Source organism: Portunus trituberculatus, chromosome 39 (genome assembly GCF_017591435.1).
Source record: "Portunus trituberculatus isolate SZX2019 chromosome 39, ASM1759143v1, whole genome shotgun sequence".
NCBI lineage: Eukaryota > Metazoa > Arthropoda > Malacostraca > Decapoda > Portunidae > Portunus > Portunus trituberculatus.
This window is the reverse complement of record NC_059293.1, coordinates 16,893,515-16,915,960: the sequence shown is the minus strand read 5'-3', so window position 1 is coordinate 16,915,960 and position 22,446 is coordinate 16,893,515. Positions and strand designations below refer to the sequence as shown.

The 22,446-nt window shown below is 37.4% G+C and overlaps 1 protein-coding gene across 50 annotated transcripts in view; it reads left to right on the top strand.

The window, feature by feature from the left end:
• LOC123515503 (basement membrane-specific heparan sulfate proteoglycan core protein-like) overlaps nt 1-22,446 on the top strand; it is a 324,199-nt gene that overhangs the window by 265,248 nt on the left and 36,505 nt on the right. For all 50 annotated transcript variants that reach the window (XM_045274121.1, XM_045274138.1, XM_045274127.1 and 47 more), the window contains 15 exons: nt 2,340-2,675; nt 3,163-3,290; nt 3,740-3,832; nt 4,422-4,512; nt 10,387-10,535; nt 14,275-14,430; nt 14,740-14,859; nt 15,572-15,711; nt 16,134-16,248; nt 16,465-16,612; nt 16,835-17,015; nt 17,137-17,379; nt 18,563-18,663; nt 19,061-19,219; nt 19,725-19,922. In XM_045274121.1, the coding sequence (XP_045130056.1) occupies nt 2,340-2,675; nt 3,163-3,290; nt 3,740-3,832; nt 4,422-4,512; nt 10,387-10,535; nt 14,275-14,430; nt 14,740-14,859; nt 15,572-15,711; nt 16,134-16,248; nt 16,465-16,612; nt 16,835-17,015; nt 17,137-17,379; nt 18,563-18,663; nt 19,061-19,219; nt 19,725-19,922 (2,358 nt within the window). The remainder of the gene's footprint in view (nt 1-2,339; nt 2,676-3,162; nt 3,291-3,739; nt 3,833-4,421; nt 4,513-10,386; nt 10,536-14,274; nt 14,431-14,739; nt 14,860-15,571; nt 15,712-16,133; nt 16,249-16,464; nt 16,613-16,834; nt 17,016-17,136; nt 17,380-18,562; nt 18,664-19,060; nt 19,220-19,724; nt 19,923-22,446) is intronic.

The following is a 22,446-nucleotide window of genomic DNA, read 5'->3' as shown; positions in this document are numbered from 1 at the left end:
TATATGAAGTAATGACCTTGAGGTCACTTGAAGCTGTATGGTTGTGTTTGAGGATGGATGATATGGATACCTGTATGGTCTTGGTCAGTATATTTTGGGCTCTGGTATGCAGCTAAGAATAAGATATGTATTTCTCTTCACCTTAATGCTGTACTGAAGTTGTGCTGCACTGAGCATGCTGGCCTATGTATATTTTTTTAGTATTGCTTGACTGCCGGCAGGTAGAGTTGCATGATATTCGCTAATAGCACAAGTCAGGATTTCATCCCCAGTTATAAGTAATATCCAGATTTCTTTTCTTCTCCATCAAGATTTCAGTATTTCTTCGTTGGCCAAGGTGTCAGTTTACTCTAGTGAATAGGTATTTCATATGTTTAGTCAGAGCAAAGACCAGTCCCTATTCACATGCCTGAATTCATCACAGATGTCCTCTCTATCTTGTTTAAGGTTTTTTTTTCCTTACTCTGATATTCACTTTCCCTAATAATTTTGCAATAAGAATTCGCAACTGCTTTATTGAAATACTTTTAATGATCCTGCATTTCCAAGTGATAATTGTTTTTCATGCTCTTTTTATAAAGTATTTTTAAGTTGTTATGAATGCAGGCTTGTGATCAATTTTAGAAAGTATTTCAATAATAACATCATTAGATTCAGGAGAAATATAGCTATAGTAGAAATTTAGCAATATATGCATAGTACTTCTTGTATGATGAAAGAAACTGTACTTTTGGAATACTTAAATAACATTTTATATAGTCTGCACCTACTGGTTTGCTTCTCCACTTAATGAACTAACAAAAACTAACTTTTATTTCACCATGTGCTTCTGCTTTGATCTGTTTAATGGCTGGTCTTTTGGAGTTCCTCAAGGGGAGTAATTACAAGAAATGTCTCTATTTTCTTTTCTTTGTACATTAGTAGAGAGAAGAATTAAAAATTCCTATTTTCTCATTCCTCTGTCAGATTTGTGTTAACTTTCTTTTAAATACAGCACATAAAACATAATATTGATAATGCCGGAAAGAAATGGAAACAACTTTCTTCTTTTTATATCTCTCAGTATCTTATTAGTCTTGAAGTTTTCACTATAGTATACAATGTGTGAAGACTATTTACTACCAAGATTAAAATTTTCCCCTGTATGACTGATTCTCTCATATATCCTCACAATTTTGCAATTAAATTGTTTGTAGCCAAAATTTTAAGTACCTCTTCAGCAGAAATAGATGTGTTTTGCCATACATATCCAGCACTACCTGTCTGATTTCATAGCATCACTAGTAAATGGCACATCTAATGTAAGAGGCAGATTACTGTGTGAGTCTCAGAATAAGGTACCTGTGTGTGCATACTGCCATCCAATCTTAAGGCAGAGAGAGAAACTGACATTGGGAAGATGTGTCCTCTATGTGAGTTTGATACATAGCTTTTTTCTTAGCTGGATATCAAGATACTTCTTGTATTGATTAGGCTGATGTATTCAGTCATTCCTGGTTATATCAAAAAAGCACTTATTTCTTTGCTCATGTTTATGTTCTTTTGAAATTAATATGTGTTATTGTTGTTGCTATTGTCCTCTGCTTCTGTGTATATATATAGCATATGATATTTTGGTTGTGTATGTCTGATGGTTGCTCGTCAATTTTTGCCATATTTTTAGTAATTCTGGAATTGTTAGGTTGTTTAGCTTGAAAGCAAGGGTTTTTAATGCATGTGTTGTTTGATTTTTTTTTTTTTTTTTTTTTTTTTTTTTTCGTGAGGATTGACTTTTTTTTACTTGTTTTGCCTGAAGCTGGGAAACATAAATATGTAGATGCATGATTTATCTCCAGGCATTTGAGCTATTAATGCATTGAATTTCTGCACTAATTGCAATATACCAAAAACAGACCACAAAGCACAGGTTTCTTTATGATCACCTGCTGGATGTAATAGATCCAAATATAATGGAATATTGAAATACTAGACAAAAATATCTAACAATGCAAAAACTTCAGAATAATATTTATCAAAGATCCCAAGAATAATTTTTTTTAAAAGGTATTTACTACCTTAGAATATGAAAAAATATCTGGGACTTATTATTTTTCTTATCATTTATTATTGCAGTTTCTGTAAAATTAAAGTCACTACAAAGATATGTCAACTAGTTCATGTTTCTGTACTCATCCACCTGTAGAAACCTGTAGCTCGGTGGTGAGTGCTCTTGCTCATTGAAATAAACCTAATCCATGTGGTGGTTGGCAGGTGCATCAAACATTTAACTCCCTTTTTTCCTCTAGCATTCTAATATGGTTTGCAGCTTTGTGATTGGCTTCATTGTTGCATGTCTGTAGGTCTGATGGTTGAACTTAGGCCCATCAAAGTGCTCTTCAGCCAGCAAGCTCGGGAAGTGTATGAGAACTTCACCTGCTCATACCACTCAACTGAGCCACTGAGCATGACAATCACACGGGAACCGACTTGGGTAGAGGATGGGGCCCCAGCAGCTCTCATGGACTCACAGGCTCCCCACCTCATCGAGCAGTATGCCCATGGAGCTAAATACTTTTCACTGCTCCGCCTCTTACGTGGCCATAGAACAGTCACTTGCAGGGTATTCGATGCCAGTAATAAAGAGGTGGCACAGATGTCCTCCCAAATATTTTATACCTATAAAGACTGGACAGCACGTAAGTTGGTATAATGTCATGTGGTCTACTTGCCTCATCTTATATGCCTTCTATAAGGATCTACAGTATGTGTCTAGGCATGTTGGCATTCAGATGGAGTACCAATAAGGTAGTAAGGGATATGAAAAATTACTGTACAAAAAAAAAATCATAGCATTGAGGTTGTATTTCTACAAGCTGTTATGTCACAAACTCCAGCAAATTTCATATCTAAAAAGCAAATGAAGTGATATACACATGGGTTGTTCCTGTGTTATTTTATATGGTGTCATTGTATTGCTATGGGCAGTTCACATTATCTATGCAGCATATTATATAATCATAAAGCAAGCCGAAAAGTAAATCATGGAACACTGACAAACAGTTGGAAAGGCAAGGAATGATATGGTAGTGTACATAGATAGTATTAGGATGAATTAGGACAGCTCAGGTTACTAGCCTTGAGAGAGAGAGAGGAGGAAATTCCTTAAGCTGTCTTGTCCTGCAGGTCAAGACACTACTGTAGAGGATGGCCCCAGCATTGAGGTGACTGTTTCTGAACCCAGCATCAAGGTTGTCACTGTCAACTCCACTGTCCAGTTGGCATGTTCTGCCCGTGCTGTGACCGGTGTTCAGGCAAGTTATTAGTGATATTATATTGACCAGCAACTTAGTGGTCCATTTCTTTTTACTGCTGTTTTGTTGCCCTTGAGCAGTGCCTCCTACAAAAAAGTTTCAATGCATATTATTGGCATTAGCTGAAATGCAAACCTTTTTCACCATGTGGTAAGAATTTTGTCTTTGGAAAATGTGACAGGTCATTCTTTAAAAACTGTAAATGTTAATAATTGTTTGATGTGTATTTTATTTATGTATTGTTTATGACTTTGGTAGGGGTGTAATTGCCTGCCTTCATATTTAGACTTGCCTCTCATGCTATAAAGAAAACTTTTATTGTATCTACTTAGGAAACTTGAAACCAAGAACTTGACTGCTATGAAACAAATACCTTAATCTTTACACCATCAGACCACTAATAATAGGGGCAATAATTATTGTCATTGATAACCTTTTGTTGTCAGCAGACACGCATCCCTGTTACCTGGAGCAAGGTAGGAGGAGAGCTGCCATATGGAAGAGCAAGAGACAACCGTCAGGGTCTGCTGGTGATCACTGAGGTGAGGATGCCCTCATTGCCTCCCCATGTGGAGAGAGACACTGACACAAATAGATGGATATACACAAACATTAGCTATATTATTATGGAGGAAGGAAAAAATCAAAAGCATATATTCTCTTAAGTACCATCATCAAACACAATTAATTGCAAATTATTTGAGTATCAATTTACTACTTAATTCCTCTCTCTCTCTCTCTCTCTCTCTCTCTCTCTCTCTCTCTCTCTCTCTCTCTCTCTCTCTCTCTCTCTCTCTCTCTCTCTCTCTCTCTCTCTCTCTCTCTCTCTCTTCCCCCAAAATTAAATAAAAGAATATTGATCACATGAACATCAGCTACTCAGTTTACTGAGAGATGGGACTAATTAGGTTAGGTTTCATTAAAATGTGAAGAAAGAAAAATTATATTTGACTACATAACTAAACTTGATGTATCCCATGTCACTTTGAAAATAGTGAGAGTGACTAATCTTCATGTGATCCAGAGAAAACTTCAAATTCAGCTTAATCAGCATAAATAATATCTTTGCCACCTTCCACCTTTGCACATTCTCTTGCTCATCTTGTCTTGTCCTCTCCACTTGTGTCGTAGGTCCGGCCATCTGACAGTGGAGTATACATTTGCGCTGCTGTCGATAGTTATGGACGGGTGGTCACCGACAACGTTACCCTCACCGTCAGTCGTGAGTTGTCCACTTTTTTATGTCATCTTTCTCTGTCCCTGTGAGAATATAAGGTTGTGTGTGTGTGTGTATGTGTGTGTGTGTGTGCTGGTCACTCAGTCACCCTTCCCCATTACAAAGTGAACTCAGAGCTGATATTTGGGTAGAACTGAAACCATACCTCACACCACACACTGGGAAAGCGAGGCCTCAACCCCTCAAATTACATCCCGTACCTATTTGCTGCTAGGAGAACAGGGGCTACACATTTAGAGGCTCGCCCATTTGCCTTGTCACGCCAGGGACTTGAACCCAGGCCTTCTTGGTTGTGATCCGAGTGTGCTAACCACTACACTATGCGGTGTGTGTGTGTGTGTGTGTTTATCTTTTTGTATATTGATAGTGTTGAGACACACTCCTAGTGTTCTACTTTTTTTCATGATTGTTTGGATGTAGGTGTGTGTGTGAGTCACAATATGCACTTGCAGACATATTTACTAATAAAGATTAGTGCATGTAGTTGCTTTACTCCCTTTTTGTCATTATGGTGCAGGAAAACAAGATGTGATAGGATATTAATACACATTTGAGTATCATCACCTGATAGATATATTCCAGTAATATTTAATGTTTAGTCTTTTCTTAATCTACATATTCAAATGCCTCTTTCCACATATGTTAGGTTGCATCTTCCTAAAGAAATTTCAATATAAATCTTGAAAAGTTCTATTTAATATGAGTTTCTATGGATATTGCTAGAAGTAAAAGTTCAGGTTATTTTGAGAGGAAAATATTCTATCCATACTTGCATTTTGAGATGTTCTTTAGCCTTGGTATGAAATTTAAATGTTGCCAGGTTGGGCCATATGGATATCTATCTCAGAGAAACACCAGGTCTTCCATTGTGACAAAATACACCCATCCACTGCAACCCATCAATGATGTGGTGGTAAAGAGTGTTTGCTGCCACTCCTGTGCTCTTGAATTTATTTCCTGAGAATTTTTTGTTGTTTTCAAAGTTTGAATTAGTGAACAAATATGTAAACAACCTAATTTGGTGAGAGACTTCAATTGACATTTAAAGCTGGTCTTTGACATAGAAATACATAGTTGGATTACTTTTGCTGATGGAAGGAATTCATGGATTAGTGAGAGGAGTCAGGAATAAAAGGAAAACATTTATGGTTGATGTCAAACAACACTTCATCAGCAGTGATTTTTCATTACTTTACATTACTTTTGAGGCATACATTTTACACCCAAGTTGACTAACCTATACCTGAGCATGTATGAATGTGAGTGGAAGGGCCTTGCTAATTTGTCTAATTGTGGGAAATAGTACTTAGTAAGATACACATTAATTTATGCTGTTTTTTTATGTAGCTAGATAATATCTCACCTGTAGGATGTTAACTAACAAACACAAGCCAATTTCGACAAGCTGCATTTAACACATTATTCCTCCTTCCTTTCTCTTTTGTACTGCTTGCAATGGTGACATGTTACCTTGACTGCCACCACCATTGCCACCACCACCACCACCACCACCACCACCACCACCACCACCACCACCACCACCACTGCTGCCACCACCACCACTGTTGCTGCCACTGCAAAACAACAATATTGATAATGATTTTTTTTATTATCTTACACACACACACACACACACACACACACACACACACACACACACACACACACACACACACACACACACACACACACATAAACACACACACACCACACGCGCGCACACACGCACGCAAGTACTACTGCCCCTTCCTGAGTGTGTGGCAGCTCCGGACTGCACACTTCCCAACCGCTCTCAGTATTCAGCCAGCCCCCCCACCTTGCACTTTGGTCACCTTCTCCACCCCGCCCACTCACTCGCTAAATATATGTTGCCACCGCTGATCTCAATATATATATGGATTGACTTTCTTTACAGTAGCTAGCTAGGAATCTTGAACCCTGCAGCCACCATCTTGAACATCTTTCTGGCTGAGATATTTTCATAAGAATCAGACATCATCATTCTCTAAGGGCCAGTAGGGCACTTATGTATATATTTTTAGAATTTATCTTTATTAATTTTTGTCAAGATTTTTTTAACATTATGTAACTGACATGCTTTAAGTATCATCAAATTTTATTCTGCTGATTCCTTTTATCAAGTTATAATAAGAAGACATTTGACACATTATATGTGAAAAAACAAAATTATTGTCATGGAATATCATTACTAGTAGTTACCCATGAAACTGATAGGTTTTGTTGTTGTTGTTATTATTATTATTATTATTATTATTATTATTATTATTATTATTATTATTATTATTATGATTATAATTATCATTATTATCATTATTATACTACATTCATCAAAATGATACATACCTAAGAAATAAGAATCTTCTATTCCTTAAAATCTTGTCAACTTTATATTTTTGCAGCTGAAAGCCACACAAATCACCATTATGAGAGCTATAATTGAGACAGTCATTCCGTCTCTCTGAATGACACTGTTATTGCTTCAGTGAACTTTGTCTTAACAATGTGTGTTCCTCATATTGGTGACTTGCATGTTGCTTGGCTTCAAAGATAAATTTGAAAAGATTTCAGCCTACAAGGAACTTTGGACTCTTCTCATCATATTATTCTCTCTTAACTCTCCAGTTACAGACTTCTCAGCACACTATTAGATTAGCATCATTAAGTAAATGTTATGCTCACAGGGAGTGGTGGAAGTGTCAGTCATGATGAGTCAAGTTTGTGATATTTTAGGGTGATGCAGTGCCAAGCCTCCAACTCTCAGACGAGTCACATTGTCATGATGGTAGAATATGAGCTTAATAATGGAAAAATAAAAAATGTGAAAAGAGAAAAGGAATGATATATGGACAATTAGGAAAATTTGAATAGGAGCACACTGGGTTCAGTTTAGGAAAGCCATTATGAGAAAAGAATAGACAGAATTTTGAGAGAGAGAAAGATGTTGATAAGATGAGTGATACATTAGTGAAGACAATAGTTATAGTTACAGGGCAATGAATGAGTATGGGAGGAATACTAAAGAAAATTAGGAGTAAACTAGTTGCTGAAAAAGAAAGAGTTGAATAACCAAAGAAAGACAAAAGAATATGGGACTTGTGGGAACAGACAAGGAAGGAGGGGAGGAGAATAGTAAAGATTCCTGAGAGAAATATAAGAAATAAATAGATGCTCATCTACACTGAGAACCACATCCATATCTCAGCCAGGCTGTTTCATAGAAGATACCATTACCATGGAAAAATTATGATTACCATATTGCAAATTTAATTAGCTTATGTTGGGTAGTACAAAAAAACAAATTATTGTCACAAACATGAAAATATAGGTTCATCATCACTCCTTAACTTTCAAATGTCAATCTATCTCTCAGTGTCAGTAGTACAAAGCATTACTCTTGCATATCCATCTGCCAGGTCCATATGTAGATGGTGTCTTTCCAACAGGTTCAGTATTTGGATGTGAATCAATGATTTGTATGGTTCAAGGCCAGAATATTTGTTATAGTTTATTGGGATGTGGCAACATGCATTTAGTGAGTCAGTGGTTTGGGTAGAGGAAGTGGCTGAAGCTAGAGGTTAGGAGCAGGGCTGGCCAGTAGCTGAAAGTGGATTGGAACTGTGTGGGCTGGGTAGAGGAGGTGGCTGAAGTGCGAGGTGGGAGGGGCTGGCCGAATACTGAGAGTGGATCGGAAATGTGCCTCTGGGCTACAGTGGCTCACAGTGTGGCAGTGGCGCTGCAATGTTCCTCCTGCTCTTCCTTGTCTCCCTTCTTGTGGGTGTGGTGGCGGTGCTTCTCCTACCAACCCTCACCTCGTCTGCCTCTGGTAACACTTTCACTCCCTGTCTGCCAGTCTTTTGCCTGCTATATGCTTTACTCCTGGCCTGTCATAACCTGTTATGGCTTGATGTTTCAGTATGTGTTTATGTGCATGTGTGTGTGTGTGTGTGTGTGTGTGTGTGTGTGTGTGTGTGTGTGTGTGTTACTTCAGTTGCCTTAATGTATATGTGTATCCTATATTGATGTATTTTTACTATTTTATTGTTTATTTTATTAAGTTCTTTATTTTTTCATGTCCACAGGATGAAAGATTTACATAATAGTCTTAGACACATTTTTGATAATTCAATTTTTCAGTGCACTACTCTGTTTCTTTTCTTTTTCCTTATTATTTTGTATTTTTATGCTACATTGTATATATATTTCATGTTTTGCAAAAAAAATAAGTTGTTCATTTCCTCAGAGTGTTTAGTTTAGCATGCAGTTATGCCACTTCATATTGAACTTTTTTCCTCTTTCTCAACCTCATTTGTCACTGTGTTATACTTTGTTTATTTAGATACAGGTAAGAATTTAGTTGAGTAGAACTTTGTTGTAGATACTGTATTTTGAATTTGCTAACTTTTTTTTCCAAATTCTAAATGGAGTTCATCAGATACTTTATTGTTTATTTATTATTACTATTCCTTTTTTTTTTTCCTATAGCATGCAAATCCTGTGGTCTAGTTTCACTGGACTAGATAAAATTGTATCTGATAAATGGTAACTAAGAATGATAATAGAAATGAGGCAATCCATAGTAAATATTCTGTAGTTTATTGACACAATTACTGATACCTTGAGCCATGTAGTAATAATCACAATCAATTTTACAAAAGAATTCATACTAAGAATCAATGTAAAACATGGTAGATATAAAAGCACACTACAACAGTAAGAAACTTTAAAGAAAGGATTACTCAAACTGGCAGATAAGCTTGCAGTTTGGGCAAGAGTACTGTTATAGTTCCTAGTCTATAAATGTGCCCTACCTCTAGTGTTTTTTCTCCAATCTCAAGTCATTTTTTCTTCTGAAGATCTTTTTACAAAATCTGATGGCTGTATTCCATGTAGATTTAAGAACTTGTGATTGAAAGAAAATGTTGCAGACAGTACAAGTGAAAGTAGCATGACTGTGACTGTACCACTAAGCATAAAACTGTCAGTGTGGGTATTCTAGCTTTATCAAGTATTAGAGAATGAGAAACCTCAGTTTTTTATTATTTCTGAGGAATTTCTTTGTAATGGGAGGCAATTAACTATGAGGAAAGTTGAAGAAATTGAATAAAGGTGATATCTGATCATAATACAAAAGATCAATGACTTTAAAAATATGTGTTAGGATATGGGGAATTAAGGAATATAACTTTGAACCTGATGAAAAGATGCAATGTTCTTAAATACACACCAATGTCTTGCATATGCAAAGTATAGATAAGTTTTGTAAAATTTGTTATAGTCTATTATTTTGAGAACTTCATGAGCACTAGTTTTTTTTATTTCTGAGTAATGTGAGTGTTTTGCCTCACAGGACCCTCTCTTTCTCCATCCCTCCATTGCTTGCACCACTCTGTCCCTTTGCTCTTATCCCTCCACAAGGCAGCTGTATCGCAATTTTTTGAGTGCTCACTCCCACCCAGCATTTGTTTTGTTCATCACCCCCAAGCAAACCACACTGAATTCTTTTTTTCTTCTTTCACATACATATTTTGGTTTATAAGCCCACTAGATAAGTTTTATCTAAGCTCACATAAAAAAAAAAATTATTTGGCCCATAACATATAGTAGGAGTGGTTGTGAGTGTTTTTTTTTTCAGGAAATACATAATTAGAAATCATATCTACAGGAAAAAAAACACTTGTGTTGTGAATATCATATTCTAAATTTCCAGATGTTTCAGCATCATATATATATATATATATATATATATATATATATATATATATATATATATATATATATATATATATATATATGAAAGACCAATTTGTATAGTTGTTTCCTGTTGCATTTCTCAACCAGGTGGACGTCCCAGTGTCATTTTGGAGCCAAAGGAAGGTCGCTTTGATATCAAAATGAGAGGCTCACTTCAGGTGAGATGCTCTGTGGAAGGCAATCCAGAGGCACGAGTGATTTGGACCTTAGGACCCAACAGAGATCTTCCGCCAAATGTAAGTAATGAGATGATTTCATGTTTCTGCTGTATCTGGTAAGTGTATTGGGGGAATTTGTATTTACCTAATTGTATTTTTACAACATCCAGTGCTTCAGAAGCCAGAGGAATGAGGCAGTGTGTTTGTGTATTTGCCTAGTTATGTTTTTTTTTTTTTTCAGGAAAAGAGCTATGCTCAAGCTAATCTGTCTCCATATCTATAGTTGTCCAGTTTAACCCTAAAGTCATGAATATTTCTTGCTTGAACCACTGTTTTATCTAAATTGTTCCATATTTCTATGCTTCTGTTTGGAAAACTATATTTCTTAATGTCTTGTATTTCTTGAGTCCTTCATCAATAAGTCTCTTTGTCAACTTGGTCCATCCCCTTCAATGCTCTGTATATAGCAATTAGGTCTCCTCTTTCTCTCCTCTGTTGCAATGTTGGAAGTTTTAATCTTTTTAATCTGTCCTTATAAGTTAGGTCTCTTAAACTTGGAACCATTTTGGTTGCAGCCCTTTAAATTCTTTCTATCTTCCTTATAAATATCTTTTTTATTATGTGTTTTATGTGGTAACCGTATAAGTGCAGCATATTCAAGTTTAGGTTGAATCATGTATTATATTAGTTTTTCATCATCCCTTCTTTTAGCCCTCCATTTTGTTCAAGTTTCCATAATAATTTTTTGTGATGGACCTCGTCGAATGCCTTCCTTAAATCCAAGTAGATAGAGTCCACCCTTACATTCCTTTCTTGCAGTACATCTATTACTCCTGAGTAAAAGCTTACTAAATTTGTAACACATGATCTTTCTCTTCTGAAACCACATTGTCTGTCTTTCAATATACTTTTCTCCTCCACATATTCTACCCATGTATATTTTATCATCCTTTCACATATTTTTGCTATTACACTGGTTAATGACACTGATCTATAGTTCAGTGGATCGTTCTTGCTTCCTCCTTTGAATATTGTCACAATATCAGCTCTTTTTCAGTGTGTGTGTGTGTGTATTTACCTAGTTGTAGTTTTACAGGACCTGGGCTTTATGCTCGTGTGGCCCCGTCTCCATATCTACACTTATCCAAACTTACTTTAAAAGTGTGCACACTCTTTGCAGACACTACTTCTTCATCTAAACTGTTCCACGTCTCAATACATCTCTGCGGGAAACTATATTTTTTAATATCTCTCAGACATCTTCCCTTTCTCAGCTTTTTACTATGCGATCTTGTACTTCGGGTGTCATATTCTTCTCTCAAGATCAGTTTCTCATTATCCACTTGGTCCATTCCGTTGATCAATTTATAGACTTGTATCAGGTCTCCTCTCTCCTTCTTTGTTCCAAGGTTGGTAGATCCATAGCCTTTAGTCTCTCCTCATATGTCATCCCTTCAAGTTCTGGGACCATTCTTGTAGCCATTTTTTGTAGCCTCTCCAATTTTCTTATGTGTTTCTTTTTATGAGGGGTCCACACTACTCCTGCATATTCCAATCTAGGTCTTATTATAGTATTTATCAATTTCTTCATCATTTCTTTGTCCATGTAGTGAAATGCTACTCCAATATTCCTCAGCAAATTATATGTTTCTCTAAAAATTCTATCAATATGGCTTACTGGTTGATTGTTTTCTTCCATCGTCACTCCTAAGTCCTTTTCCTTTTTTACTTTCTCCAGTTCTACACCATCTCCCATCTTATAGATTCCCACAGGTCGTCTTTCACTCTTTCCCATTTCCATGACATGGCTTTTGTTCACATTGAATTCCATTTCCCACTTCTTACTCCATTCCCAGATCTTATTTAGGTCTTCTTGCAGTATTTCACAATCCTCCTTTTGCTTTATAACTCTGCACAGTTTCGTATCATCCATAAACAAATTTATGTAGCTGTTCACTCCTTCTGGCATGTCGTTAATATAAATGAGGAAAAGTATTGGTGCCAATACTGACCCTGTGGCACTCCGCTTTCTACTGCTCTCCACTTGGACTTCATATCTTTAACTACCGTCCTTATTTCTCTCCCCTCAAATAATTTTCTATCCATCTCAATGTGCTTCCTTTTAAGCCACCCTTCTCCTCTAACTTCCACAGTAATCTTGCGTGTGGCACTTTGTCAAACGCCTTTTTTAAATCCAAGTAGATGCAGTCAACCCATCCTCTCTCTCTTGTACTCTATCAACTATTCTAGAATAGAAACTCAATAAATTAGTTACACAAGACCGTCCTTTTCTAAAACCAAATTGGCTATTTGATATTAATTTGTTGTCTTCAAGGAACTCGATCCATTGTTTCTTTATTATTCTTTCACACATCTTGCATATTACACTAGTTAGTGATACCGGTCTGTAATTTAAAGGTTCTTCTTTCCTTCCACTCTTATATATGGGAACCACCTCAGCTCTTTTCCATTCTACTGGCACTGTTCCATTTTCTATTGAGCATTTTATGATGTATATAGGACTTGCTAGTTCTTCCCTACATTCTTTCAGTATTCTGCCTGAGACTTCATCCGGTCCCATTGCCTTCTCTTCATCCAGTTCCTTCATTAACTCTTTTATTTCAAGCTTGGTTACTTTAATCTCTTTCATATAGATTGTCTCTCTATTACCCTGTGGCCTCTCAAATTTGGATTCTTTAGTAAAGACCTCCTGGAATTTTTATTTAATAGTTCTGCCATACTTTTGGGTCTTCCACCATCCCGTTCTCTCCTTTTAACCTTTCTATTGTTTCTTTTTGCCTAATTTTTCCATTTATGAATCTATAGAACAATTTTGGTTGCTCCTTACATTTTTCGACAATATCTTTTCAAGTTCTTTTCCTCTTCCTTCCTCACCTTAACATATTCATTTCTCGCTGCCTTGAAGTTTTCCTTGTTTGTTGGATTCCTATTTCTCCTCCACCTTTTTCATGCTCCATCTCTTTTCTCCTTTGCCTTGGCACACCTTGCATTAAACCAATCTTTCTTTCCTTCTTCTTTTGGTCTATATTTTGGGACATATTCCCTGACTCCTGTTTTGTATATTTCCAAAAATAAGTTATATTTGTCTTGCATTGTCTCTGAGTTTTCCATCTCTTCCCAGTCTACGTTTTTAAAATAGTTCTTGAGATTCTCTATAATAATAATTTAATCGGTCTCCTTTGTATGAATCATCTCTATCTTCCTTTCCTTCTTCTATATCTATTTCTAATATTACATGGTCACTCTTTCCCAATGGGCACTTATATCTTATATCGTCATTCATTTGTATACCCCTTGTAAAAACTAGGTCCAATCTGGCCGGCTCGTCGTTTCCTCTGAATCTTGTGTATTCCTTTACTCTCTGGTCCATCATATTGTCTATCATTAGGTTTAAGAATCTTTCTCCCCAGGCTTCTTCCCCCATACCACTTTCATAATTTTCCCAGTCCACTTCTTTACAGTTGAAATCTCCTACTAATATCACTTTTCTCCTTTCTTTAACGATTCTCATTAGACTCCTTATTGTGTCATCTATCATGTCTTTATATTCTTGATTGGTCCATGAATTTCTTTTTGGTGGCACATATGTTACAATGATTGTTATCTCTTTTTTATTAATATGCATCTTAATATACAATACTTCTGCTTTTCCTTCCCCACATTCCACTTGATTGATCACTATGTGTGTGTGTGTGTGTGTGTGTGTGTGTGTGTGTGTGTGTTAAAGACCCTTTTATATTAGAGAAAATGTGCATAAGCAAGCCAGAGTATGATGGGACATGCTATCCCTCCACAGGTGTACCAGCAGGGTGGTTTGTTAATCTTCCGTGATGCCCAGCTGTCAGACAGAGGAGAATACTATTGCACCTCCACCAATGCTTATGGACAAGACAGTGCTCGTATCTACATCAATGTGGTGACCAGTCCACCTGGTGAAATCATCATCATTGAGGTAAGTCATTGAATGTCAGTTTCATCAGTATTATAATGTAGAAATAGTGTATCCAGGCAACCTCATTCAAAACATTCACTGAGAATCTCTCTCTCTCTCTCTCTCTCTCTCTCTCTCTCTCTCTCTCTCTCTCTCTCTCTCTCTCTCTCTCTCTCTCTCTCTCTCTCTCTCATGAGAAGTAAAACAGCAATTGAATCATGAATACTTGTCTTGCATGTGTTTTACTGTTATATCACAGCATTACAGAATAAAACACATAACCAAAAAAAATTATCTTCATCCTTGTAATTCCAACTTAACATTTTTTAGGTATCTGAGGAAAATGTGGTGGCCCAGGCAGGAGAAACTGTACGGGTGAGGTGTTCTGCTAGCAACATTCCTGGTGCCTTGAATATTAAATGGACTCGGCTTACTGGGTCTCTCCCACAGGTGAGGAACTATGATAAACAAGGTGATACTGAAAAGTTCTGAAGCAAAGCTTAAACACAAAAAAAAAAGTTAATTGATCCTCTTCAAAATAGTGTCTTGATCAATTGTACAGCAGTGGCAGCACTATTGCCAAAACTGTAAGTAGCAAATCTCACAACTTTTTTGATAGCACCTCATAGATTGAACTAGAAGGAGAAAGGTTTCCTATAATGATGTGCATCTGTTTGTTGGCTCATAAAAAACATTTAATTTCCTTAATTGTGTAAGGCTATTTTCATCTGTATTGATAACATCCGTTGCTCATAGATATTCTCCACAATCATATATAAATGCTTGTCCATTATTTCATATAACTACCCTACTTAGGGAGGCGGTGGCATAGTGGATAAGGTGGTGAGCGTGGGATCGGGCAGACATCCACGCGTAGGTTTGAATCCCACCACATACAGCCTTAAACACTTTGCCATTTGGCGAGTGGTTTAAAGTTATTTACATGTCACAATGATACCCAGGTTTTAGGTGGTTACACCCAAGATGAGCTTGGGGGTGTGATATGGGCCCTAATATGGGTACCACTATAAATAAAATTGCCTGCGCCACTAATGGGCGGAAGCTGAACAGCAGTTCCCATACACTCTTCCAGTGTGCCTACAGGTGCTATAGGCCTTAACGTAAAAAAAAAAAAAAAACCCACTATCTTCATTATTTACAGAAATCTGTGGTTGAGCAAGGAGAACTGCAAATCCCTAGTGCCCAGCCTGCAGACTCCGGGACTTACGTGTGTCGCATCACTGACCTGCGGACATCTGTGTACAATGAAGCCAGCACCAAGATCACTATTACTCAATACACGTAAGTGGTTGATGCTGCTCTCAAAATGATTGTTTTCCTGTCTGTGTATATATATATATATATATATATATATATATATATATATATATATATATATATATATATATATATATATATATAATAAAAAGTAAAAGACTAATATAGTCAATAGATTAGATGAGCAAAGCATAAATTGTACAGTACAGTCACTCTTCTTTCTTTCTAACACTGTCCAGATCAGGAACTAGACTCATTCATTAGATACTGTATTTAAAGTAATTCATCAAGAACCCTTATATGTTTGGTAAGAAACTAATTCATAATCTACAACTACTTCTGGACTCATAATGTATTCATCACACTAATTCACCAAGAAACTTTATTTGTTTGGTAAGGAAAGTGATACACTAACCACAACCACTAATCCTTTCCTTTCTCACCAGGAGCCTGCCAACAGTGCAGATCCAACCCGACCGGCAGACCATCAACCAGGGCACTAATGCCGAGCTCCTGTGCAGTGTCTCAGGGGACCCGCCTCCCATTGTCACCTGGAATAAGGTTTGTGTCTGTCCTGAGGTGAAGCAACATATAATTGAAGTCCCCCTTTTTCTCACAAAATGCTCACATATGCTGCATTACTCACCTGCAGTTTCACCCTCAATCTCATACTATAATACATGCACCTATACTTTTTACAAATCTTTATAGGTATATAACATGACTCCTATGATTCTTTCAATCTACCTCAATGATTTTTTCTGCAACCACTACCAGGCATATGAGGAACAAAGCTCCAGAGTGAGTGTGGAGAACAATATACTGAGGATCACCAACGCTCAAGTGAGTGATCGTGGGATGTATGTGTGCACTGCGAAGAATGAGGGTGGTACGGCACAAGCTGCAGCCATCATTGAAGTTGAACGTGAGTGTTAGAGAATCAGTTCTATAACTTTCCATCCATGCAAACTTTTATCTTTTCTCTTTCCAGACAGAATGAAAGGAATAAAGCTGTTATTGGTATGCAGACAGGCATACAAACTTTAGACTAAATGCACACATAAGTTAATGGTGAGGTATCTGTATCCGTTAATTACCTTTCATCCTTTATTTTGCATTAACATAAAAACATGCATATTTTCTGCAGGTCGTGAGTCTCCACAAATTCAGATGCATCCTCAGATGAAGCAGACTGTTGTGATGGGTGGTAGTGCTCTCTTCCAGTGTCACCTCACTGCTGGCATCCCTACCCCAACTGTGAAATGGACTCGCACTGATGGACAGCCTTTCTCTTCCAACACTGAAGTTCTCATTGGTGGTGTGCTGAGGTAAATATTCAGTTATTCAATGTGTACAGGATTTCAACTGATCACAATGAATTGTCCAGGTGCATCTGTTTTTCATTACTGAGTGAACATCCTAAAACATGCTTAATCCTGCTGTTCTCAGGTTCAATCAAGTGCAAGGAGACGAGGAAGGCTCGTACATGTGCACTGCTGAGAATGATGTTGGTTCCGTCACTTCTATGGCTCTACTGGAGATACAGTCCTTGCCCATCATTAACATTCGTCCTGGACCGTCACCATACACTGTGCGCACTGGAAACACTGTCCGCCTTGAATGCTTTGCTGAAGGAGACCCACCACCCACAGTTTCCTGGAAGAGGTTGCAGGTCAACTACCCAACACCAGTGTGAGTATTTTTTTTTTTTTTTTTTATGTAGGAGAGAGGGCCAGCCTAGGGCAACACAATATTTTAAAAAAACCTGCTTGAGTGCTGGTTCTCTACAAGATAAGTAAGGGTTAGCCAAAATTAAGGAGCAAATGTCTTGATACCTCCCTCTTAAAAGAAGTCAAGTTGTAGGTAGACAGAAATACAGAGGCGGGTAGGGAGTTCTAGAGTTTACCAGTGAAAGGTATGAATGAGAGTTGGACAGAAAAGGGATGAGAGGAAGAAGAAAGCCGTGTGCAGCGAGGCTGCAGAAGGAGGGGAGGCATGCAGTTAGCAAGATCAATAGAACAGTTAGCTTAATAATAGCGATAAAAGATAGAAAGAGATGCAACATTTTGGCAGTGAGAAAGAAGCTGAAGATAGTCAGTCAAAGGAGGGGAGTTGATAAGACAAAAAGCTTTTGATTCCACCCTATCTAATAAAACTGTGTGAGCAAAAGCTCCCAAACATACGAAGAGTACTCCATACAGGGACAGATAAGGCCCTTGTACAGAGTTGGCAGTTGGAGGGGCGAGAAAAATTGGTGGAGACGCCTCAATGCCTAACTTCATAGAAGCTGTTTTGGCAAGAGATGAGATGTGAAGTTTCCAGTTAAGATTATGAATAAAGGACAGAAGATATTCAGTGTGGAAGAGGGAGACAGTTGAGTGTTATTGAAAAAGAAAGGATAGTTGTCTGGAAGGTTGTGTCGAGTTGATAGATGGAGGAATTGAGTTTTTGACTACTAGATTTTCTCTGCCCCAATTGGAAATCATAGAAAGATCAGAAGTCAGACGTTCTGTGATGTCCCTGCATGATCTGTTAACTTTCTGAAGGGTTGGTTGTCTCTGAAAGGACATGGAAAGATGTAGGGTGGCTTTGCTTTGTGATACGTTGTGTTATGCTGGTTTGTGGGGTTATTTCTTACAAATGGTGTACAGATTCTCTTCAGTGTTTGCTTTACATTTTTTAGCAAGAATGGCAACTCGTAGATAAGAATACTGGCCAATTTGCAAGTAATATTGCTATTCACAGCAAATCCTTTTGCCTGCCTTATCCTGGTTATGTCAGGGCCTGAATTCTGTTTGCCAATCTATCAATTTATTGTCTCCACTTGTATGGAAAAGTTACTGAATTGAGCTTCTTCCTTCCCTTTTTCCGGCAGTCAAAGCCAGTCCACGAGATCTGGTGTGACTGTGTATACAATCACTAGTGTCTCAAAGGCTGATGAAGGAACTTACTTGTGTTCGGCTAGGAACAGTGCAGGTACGTGGAGAGAATATTTGTACATATACTCATTATAGTATAAGTTATCTGGTTTTATTATTTTTATAATCAAAATAAAACCATTCATATTCAGATCTTGGTGATTTTTACTGAGAAGCTCATATGTAATTTCTTACATTGTCATGGTTTTATTAATGCAAAATGTGTGTTAGTGCCAAAATTATATTCACTCATTGTAGGTTAGTAGTGCCTGATGTTTGATTCTGAAGAAAACAAGAAATTATTTTTTCAACAGAAATATTTAATGTTCTTTCTCAGGTGTCACTTCTTTATCTTTTATGAGTGTGTGTGTGTGTGTGTGTGTGTGTGTGTGTGTGTGTGTGTGTGTGTGTGTGTGTGTGTTTTATGATTGCCAACACTGTAACCTTTCATGCAGGAACAACTGATGAGAGATTCCAGTTGCTGGTTGAAGATGTACTGCCTGGCACTCTTCGCCCTGCTGTGCCTCCTCCAGGCACTGCCATTACCAGCACTGGGGATGGTGGAGTTGTGTACATTCCAGCAGGAAGCCCGTATGAGTTCACGTGTTCAGGAGGTGAGTTTACTGAGGTGTTTGTGTTGATACAATTGTTGTGTACCGTTCATTTCAGTGCATCGTGAAATTAATAAGAAAAGTGTTATATCCTCATTTATGCTAACCTACAGAAAGGTGAAAGGAAAAAAGGGCATTAAATAAGAGAAGGATCTATATATGCATACATATGAGAATTCACATGTAAGTATATTTATGCAGAAACCTTCCTAAAGTAAAGAACAATGAATAATAAGCACATGAGAATACTTTAGCATGATAAGCAATTGCCTAAGGTGAAGACATCCAGTGCACTGCATCATAAGATAAGGTTTGAAATTCATCAGGTAGTCCTAGTTAGATTTTATTATCATGCTTCGTATTTATTGAATAATTTTTATTTTATTCTGCTTATTTTCCTAATTGGTTTTCTGTACTTCATATGATAACTGTCAATTCAGGCTATGTAATTCAATTTTTCAAAGGTGATATGAAGACTCCCTCACATGTTGCTACCTACAACACACAGGACCAGAGAGTGAGCAGCTTGAGTTCTCATTCCGTCGCAGTGACAACCGCCCACTGCCACAGGGATCTCGCAGCCACCAGGGCACTCTTTACTTGACTGCTGTAGATGAGTCTGTCTCAGGGGAGTATGCCTGTGTGGGCAGTGACCGCATCACTGGAATCATTCGTTTCACCATTTACACCACCATTGAAGTGCTTGGTAAGTGGTAATGTTTTGGAGCTACTACCTGATTACTTGATCAAGGGAGACATGTTTCTCTTTTGTACTAATTAGTTATTTCCTTTTAAAGCTTTCATGGTTTTATTTAATGAAAGTGGAACTACACATATATACAAATGTAAAACTACTTGTTTTATGTGTGTTTTTTTTTTTACAAGAATTATGTTTTAAACTTATATCAGATCATTTCATTAAGCATAAGATGAAGCTATAGCTATCAAGACATGAGACTAAGTATGGATTTATCTAATTTCTTATGAAATACAGCTTAGGAATACATTCTTGAACTGTAGTATTGTTTTACATATGATGAACTTATATAAACATATTCCCATTAAAAGTTATTGTTTAATAGATAAACACATATAAGTGGGGAAGGGAAATCCAGAAACTTACATTCTTTTCCTCCATTGAAATTTAACTTTGCATTGCATGAAATTTTTCACTTTTATGACTTTAATTGCTTTATGGGGATTAACTAGGTTAAACATACACACACACACACGGCCCGGTAGCTCAGTACACGGCCCGGTAGCTCAGTGGTTAGAGCGCTGGCTTCACAAGCTAGATGACCGGGGTTCGATTCCCTGGCCGGGTGGAGATATTTGGGTGTGTCTCCTTTCACGTGTAGCCCCTGTTCACCTAGCAGTGAGTAGGTACAGGATGTAAATCGAGGAGTTGTGACCTTGTTGTCCCGGTGTGTGGTGTGTGCCTGGTCTCAGACCTATCCCAAGATCGGAAATAATGAGCTCTGAGCTCGTTCCGTAGGGTAACGTCTGGCTGTCTCGTCAGAGACTGCAGCAGATCAAACAGTGAATTACACACACACACACACACACACTTGTACATTAAGCCTGTCCTTATGTCAGTATGTAATGTTTGTCCTGGTGCTGCATCTCTTCAGGAGATTCTTGTGCTTCCCGAGGTATTCCATTCATAACTTGTTATCGTTCTACATGTTGCCTTGGATGTAATGCAGCTGATCTTGTTTGCCTCTCTGATTTGTTGTATTTTTGTCACATGTAAAGCTCCTCTCCTCTCATCCATTCTTTCTCCTCTTATTGATTTTTTTATTGTCACCATAGTTGTTTCTGCAATTGTTGTGAAAATTACTTTTCTATTCTCACTCAGTCATTAATGACCAATTGAGTAAATGTATGTCATACCTTGTTATATTTTTATTCATAAGATCTCTCTCTCTCTCTCTCTCTCTCTCTCTCTCTCTCTCTCTCTCTCTCTCTCTCTCTCTCTCTCTCTCTCTCTCTCTCTCTCTCTCTCTCTCTCTCTCTCTCTCTCTCTCTCTCTCTCTCTCTCTCTCTCTCGCAAGCTCAAGCTCAAGCTTAGTTTCTGCATTTTTGTAGCTATTGTTTAACAAATTCACAAATCTCAATTATTGCACAACTAAGATGTTTAGGAGTAAAACATTTTATCAGTTGTCTATTTGCTCATCCACCACTCTCTTGAATTTTTTTTTCAATCTGTAGGCATAGTTTTCTTTTTGGAATTCCTTTAGTCATGTTTTTGCAGTAATGTCAATATTCCCTTTTCTGTTGTCAGAACTACTTATTTGATTGTTGCCAGTTTATTTGTTAATTGATGATTGAATTAATAACTTTGAAAAGATATTCTTGTCTCACACACCATTCTAATTGTGAATGTAACTTTTCTTTTAGATGCATCTGTTTATAGCATGGAAGAACAGTGTGAAGAGTTGTAATTGCATTCTTGAATTTAACCATTTGGAGACATTATGTTGTCCATAGTTTGGTCTCTTTCTTTTTTGTGGATGAAATATATTGAAGAAATTCTTTGTATAAAAGTCTCATATGAAAAGTATGTGATCAGTTAATTGTATTATTGGGATTGAAAATGTTGATTTGTGGTATTGAAGTCTTAAGCTCATGGATGTTGTTGTTGTCTTTTTCTTTTGACTAATCACATCTCACAATGGATGCCAACCAAGCTGGAGGTTAGTGTTGTATCCCTTACTTGATTAGTGCATAACTAGGGCCGTGCAGAGGGGGCTTGAGCTCCTGCCCCTTTGAACCTTGATGTCCGAAGTGCCCTTTTGCAGCATTTAAGGGGCACCAAATTGAAGCTGAAAGTCATGAAATAACTAACCCGTAACTTCAAATCCCTTCAAATGCCCCTTTTAAACTTTTGAGCCCCTGCCCCTCCAATCGTCTCTACACGGCCCTGTGCATAACATTAAAGAAGATATCAGCACATGTAATAGGAGGGAAGATTTGGGCTGTATGATGTGTGTGTGTGTGTGTGTGTGTGTGTGTGTGTGTGTGTGTGTGTGTGTGTGTGCAAGTGTGTGTGTGTGTGTGTGTGTTTGTATGTGTTTGTGTGTGTGTGTGTGTTTGTGTTTGTGTTTGTGTGTATTTACCTAGTTGTATTGTACTGTACAAGGTTTTAGTGGGGCTCATAGTGTCCTGTCACCATATCTCCATTTATCTATTTTTTCTTTAAAGTCATGCACACTATGTGCTGTAACAAT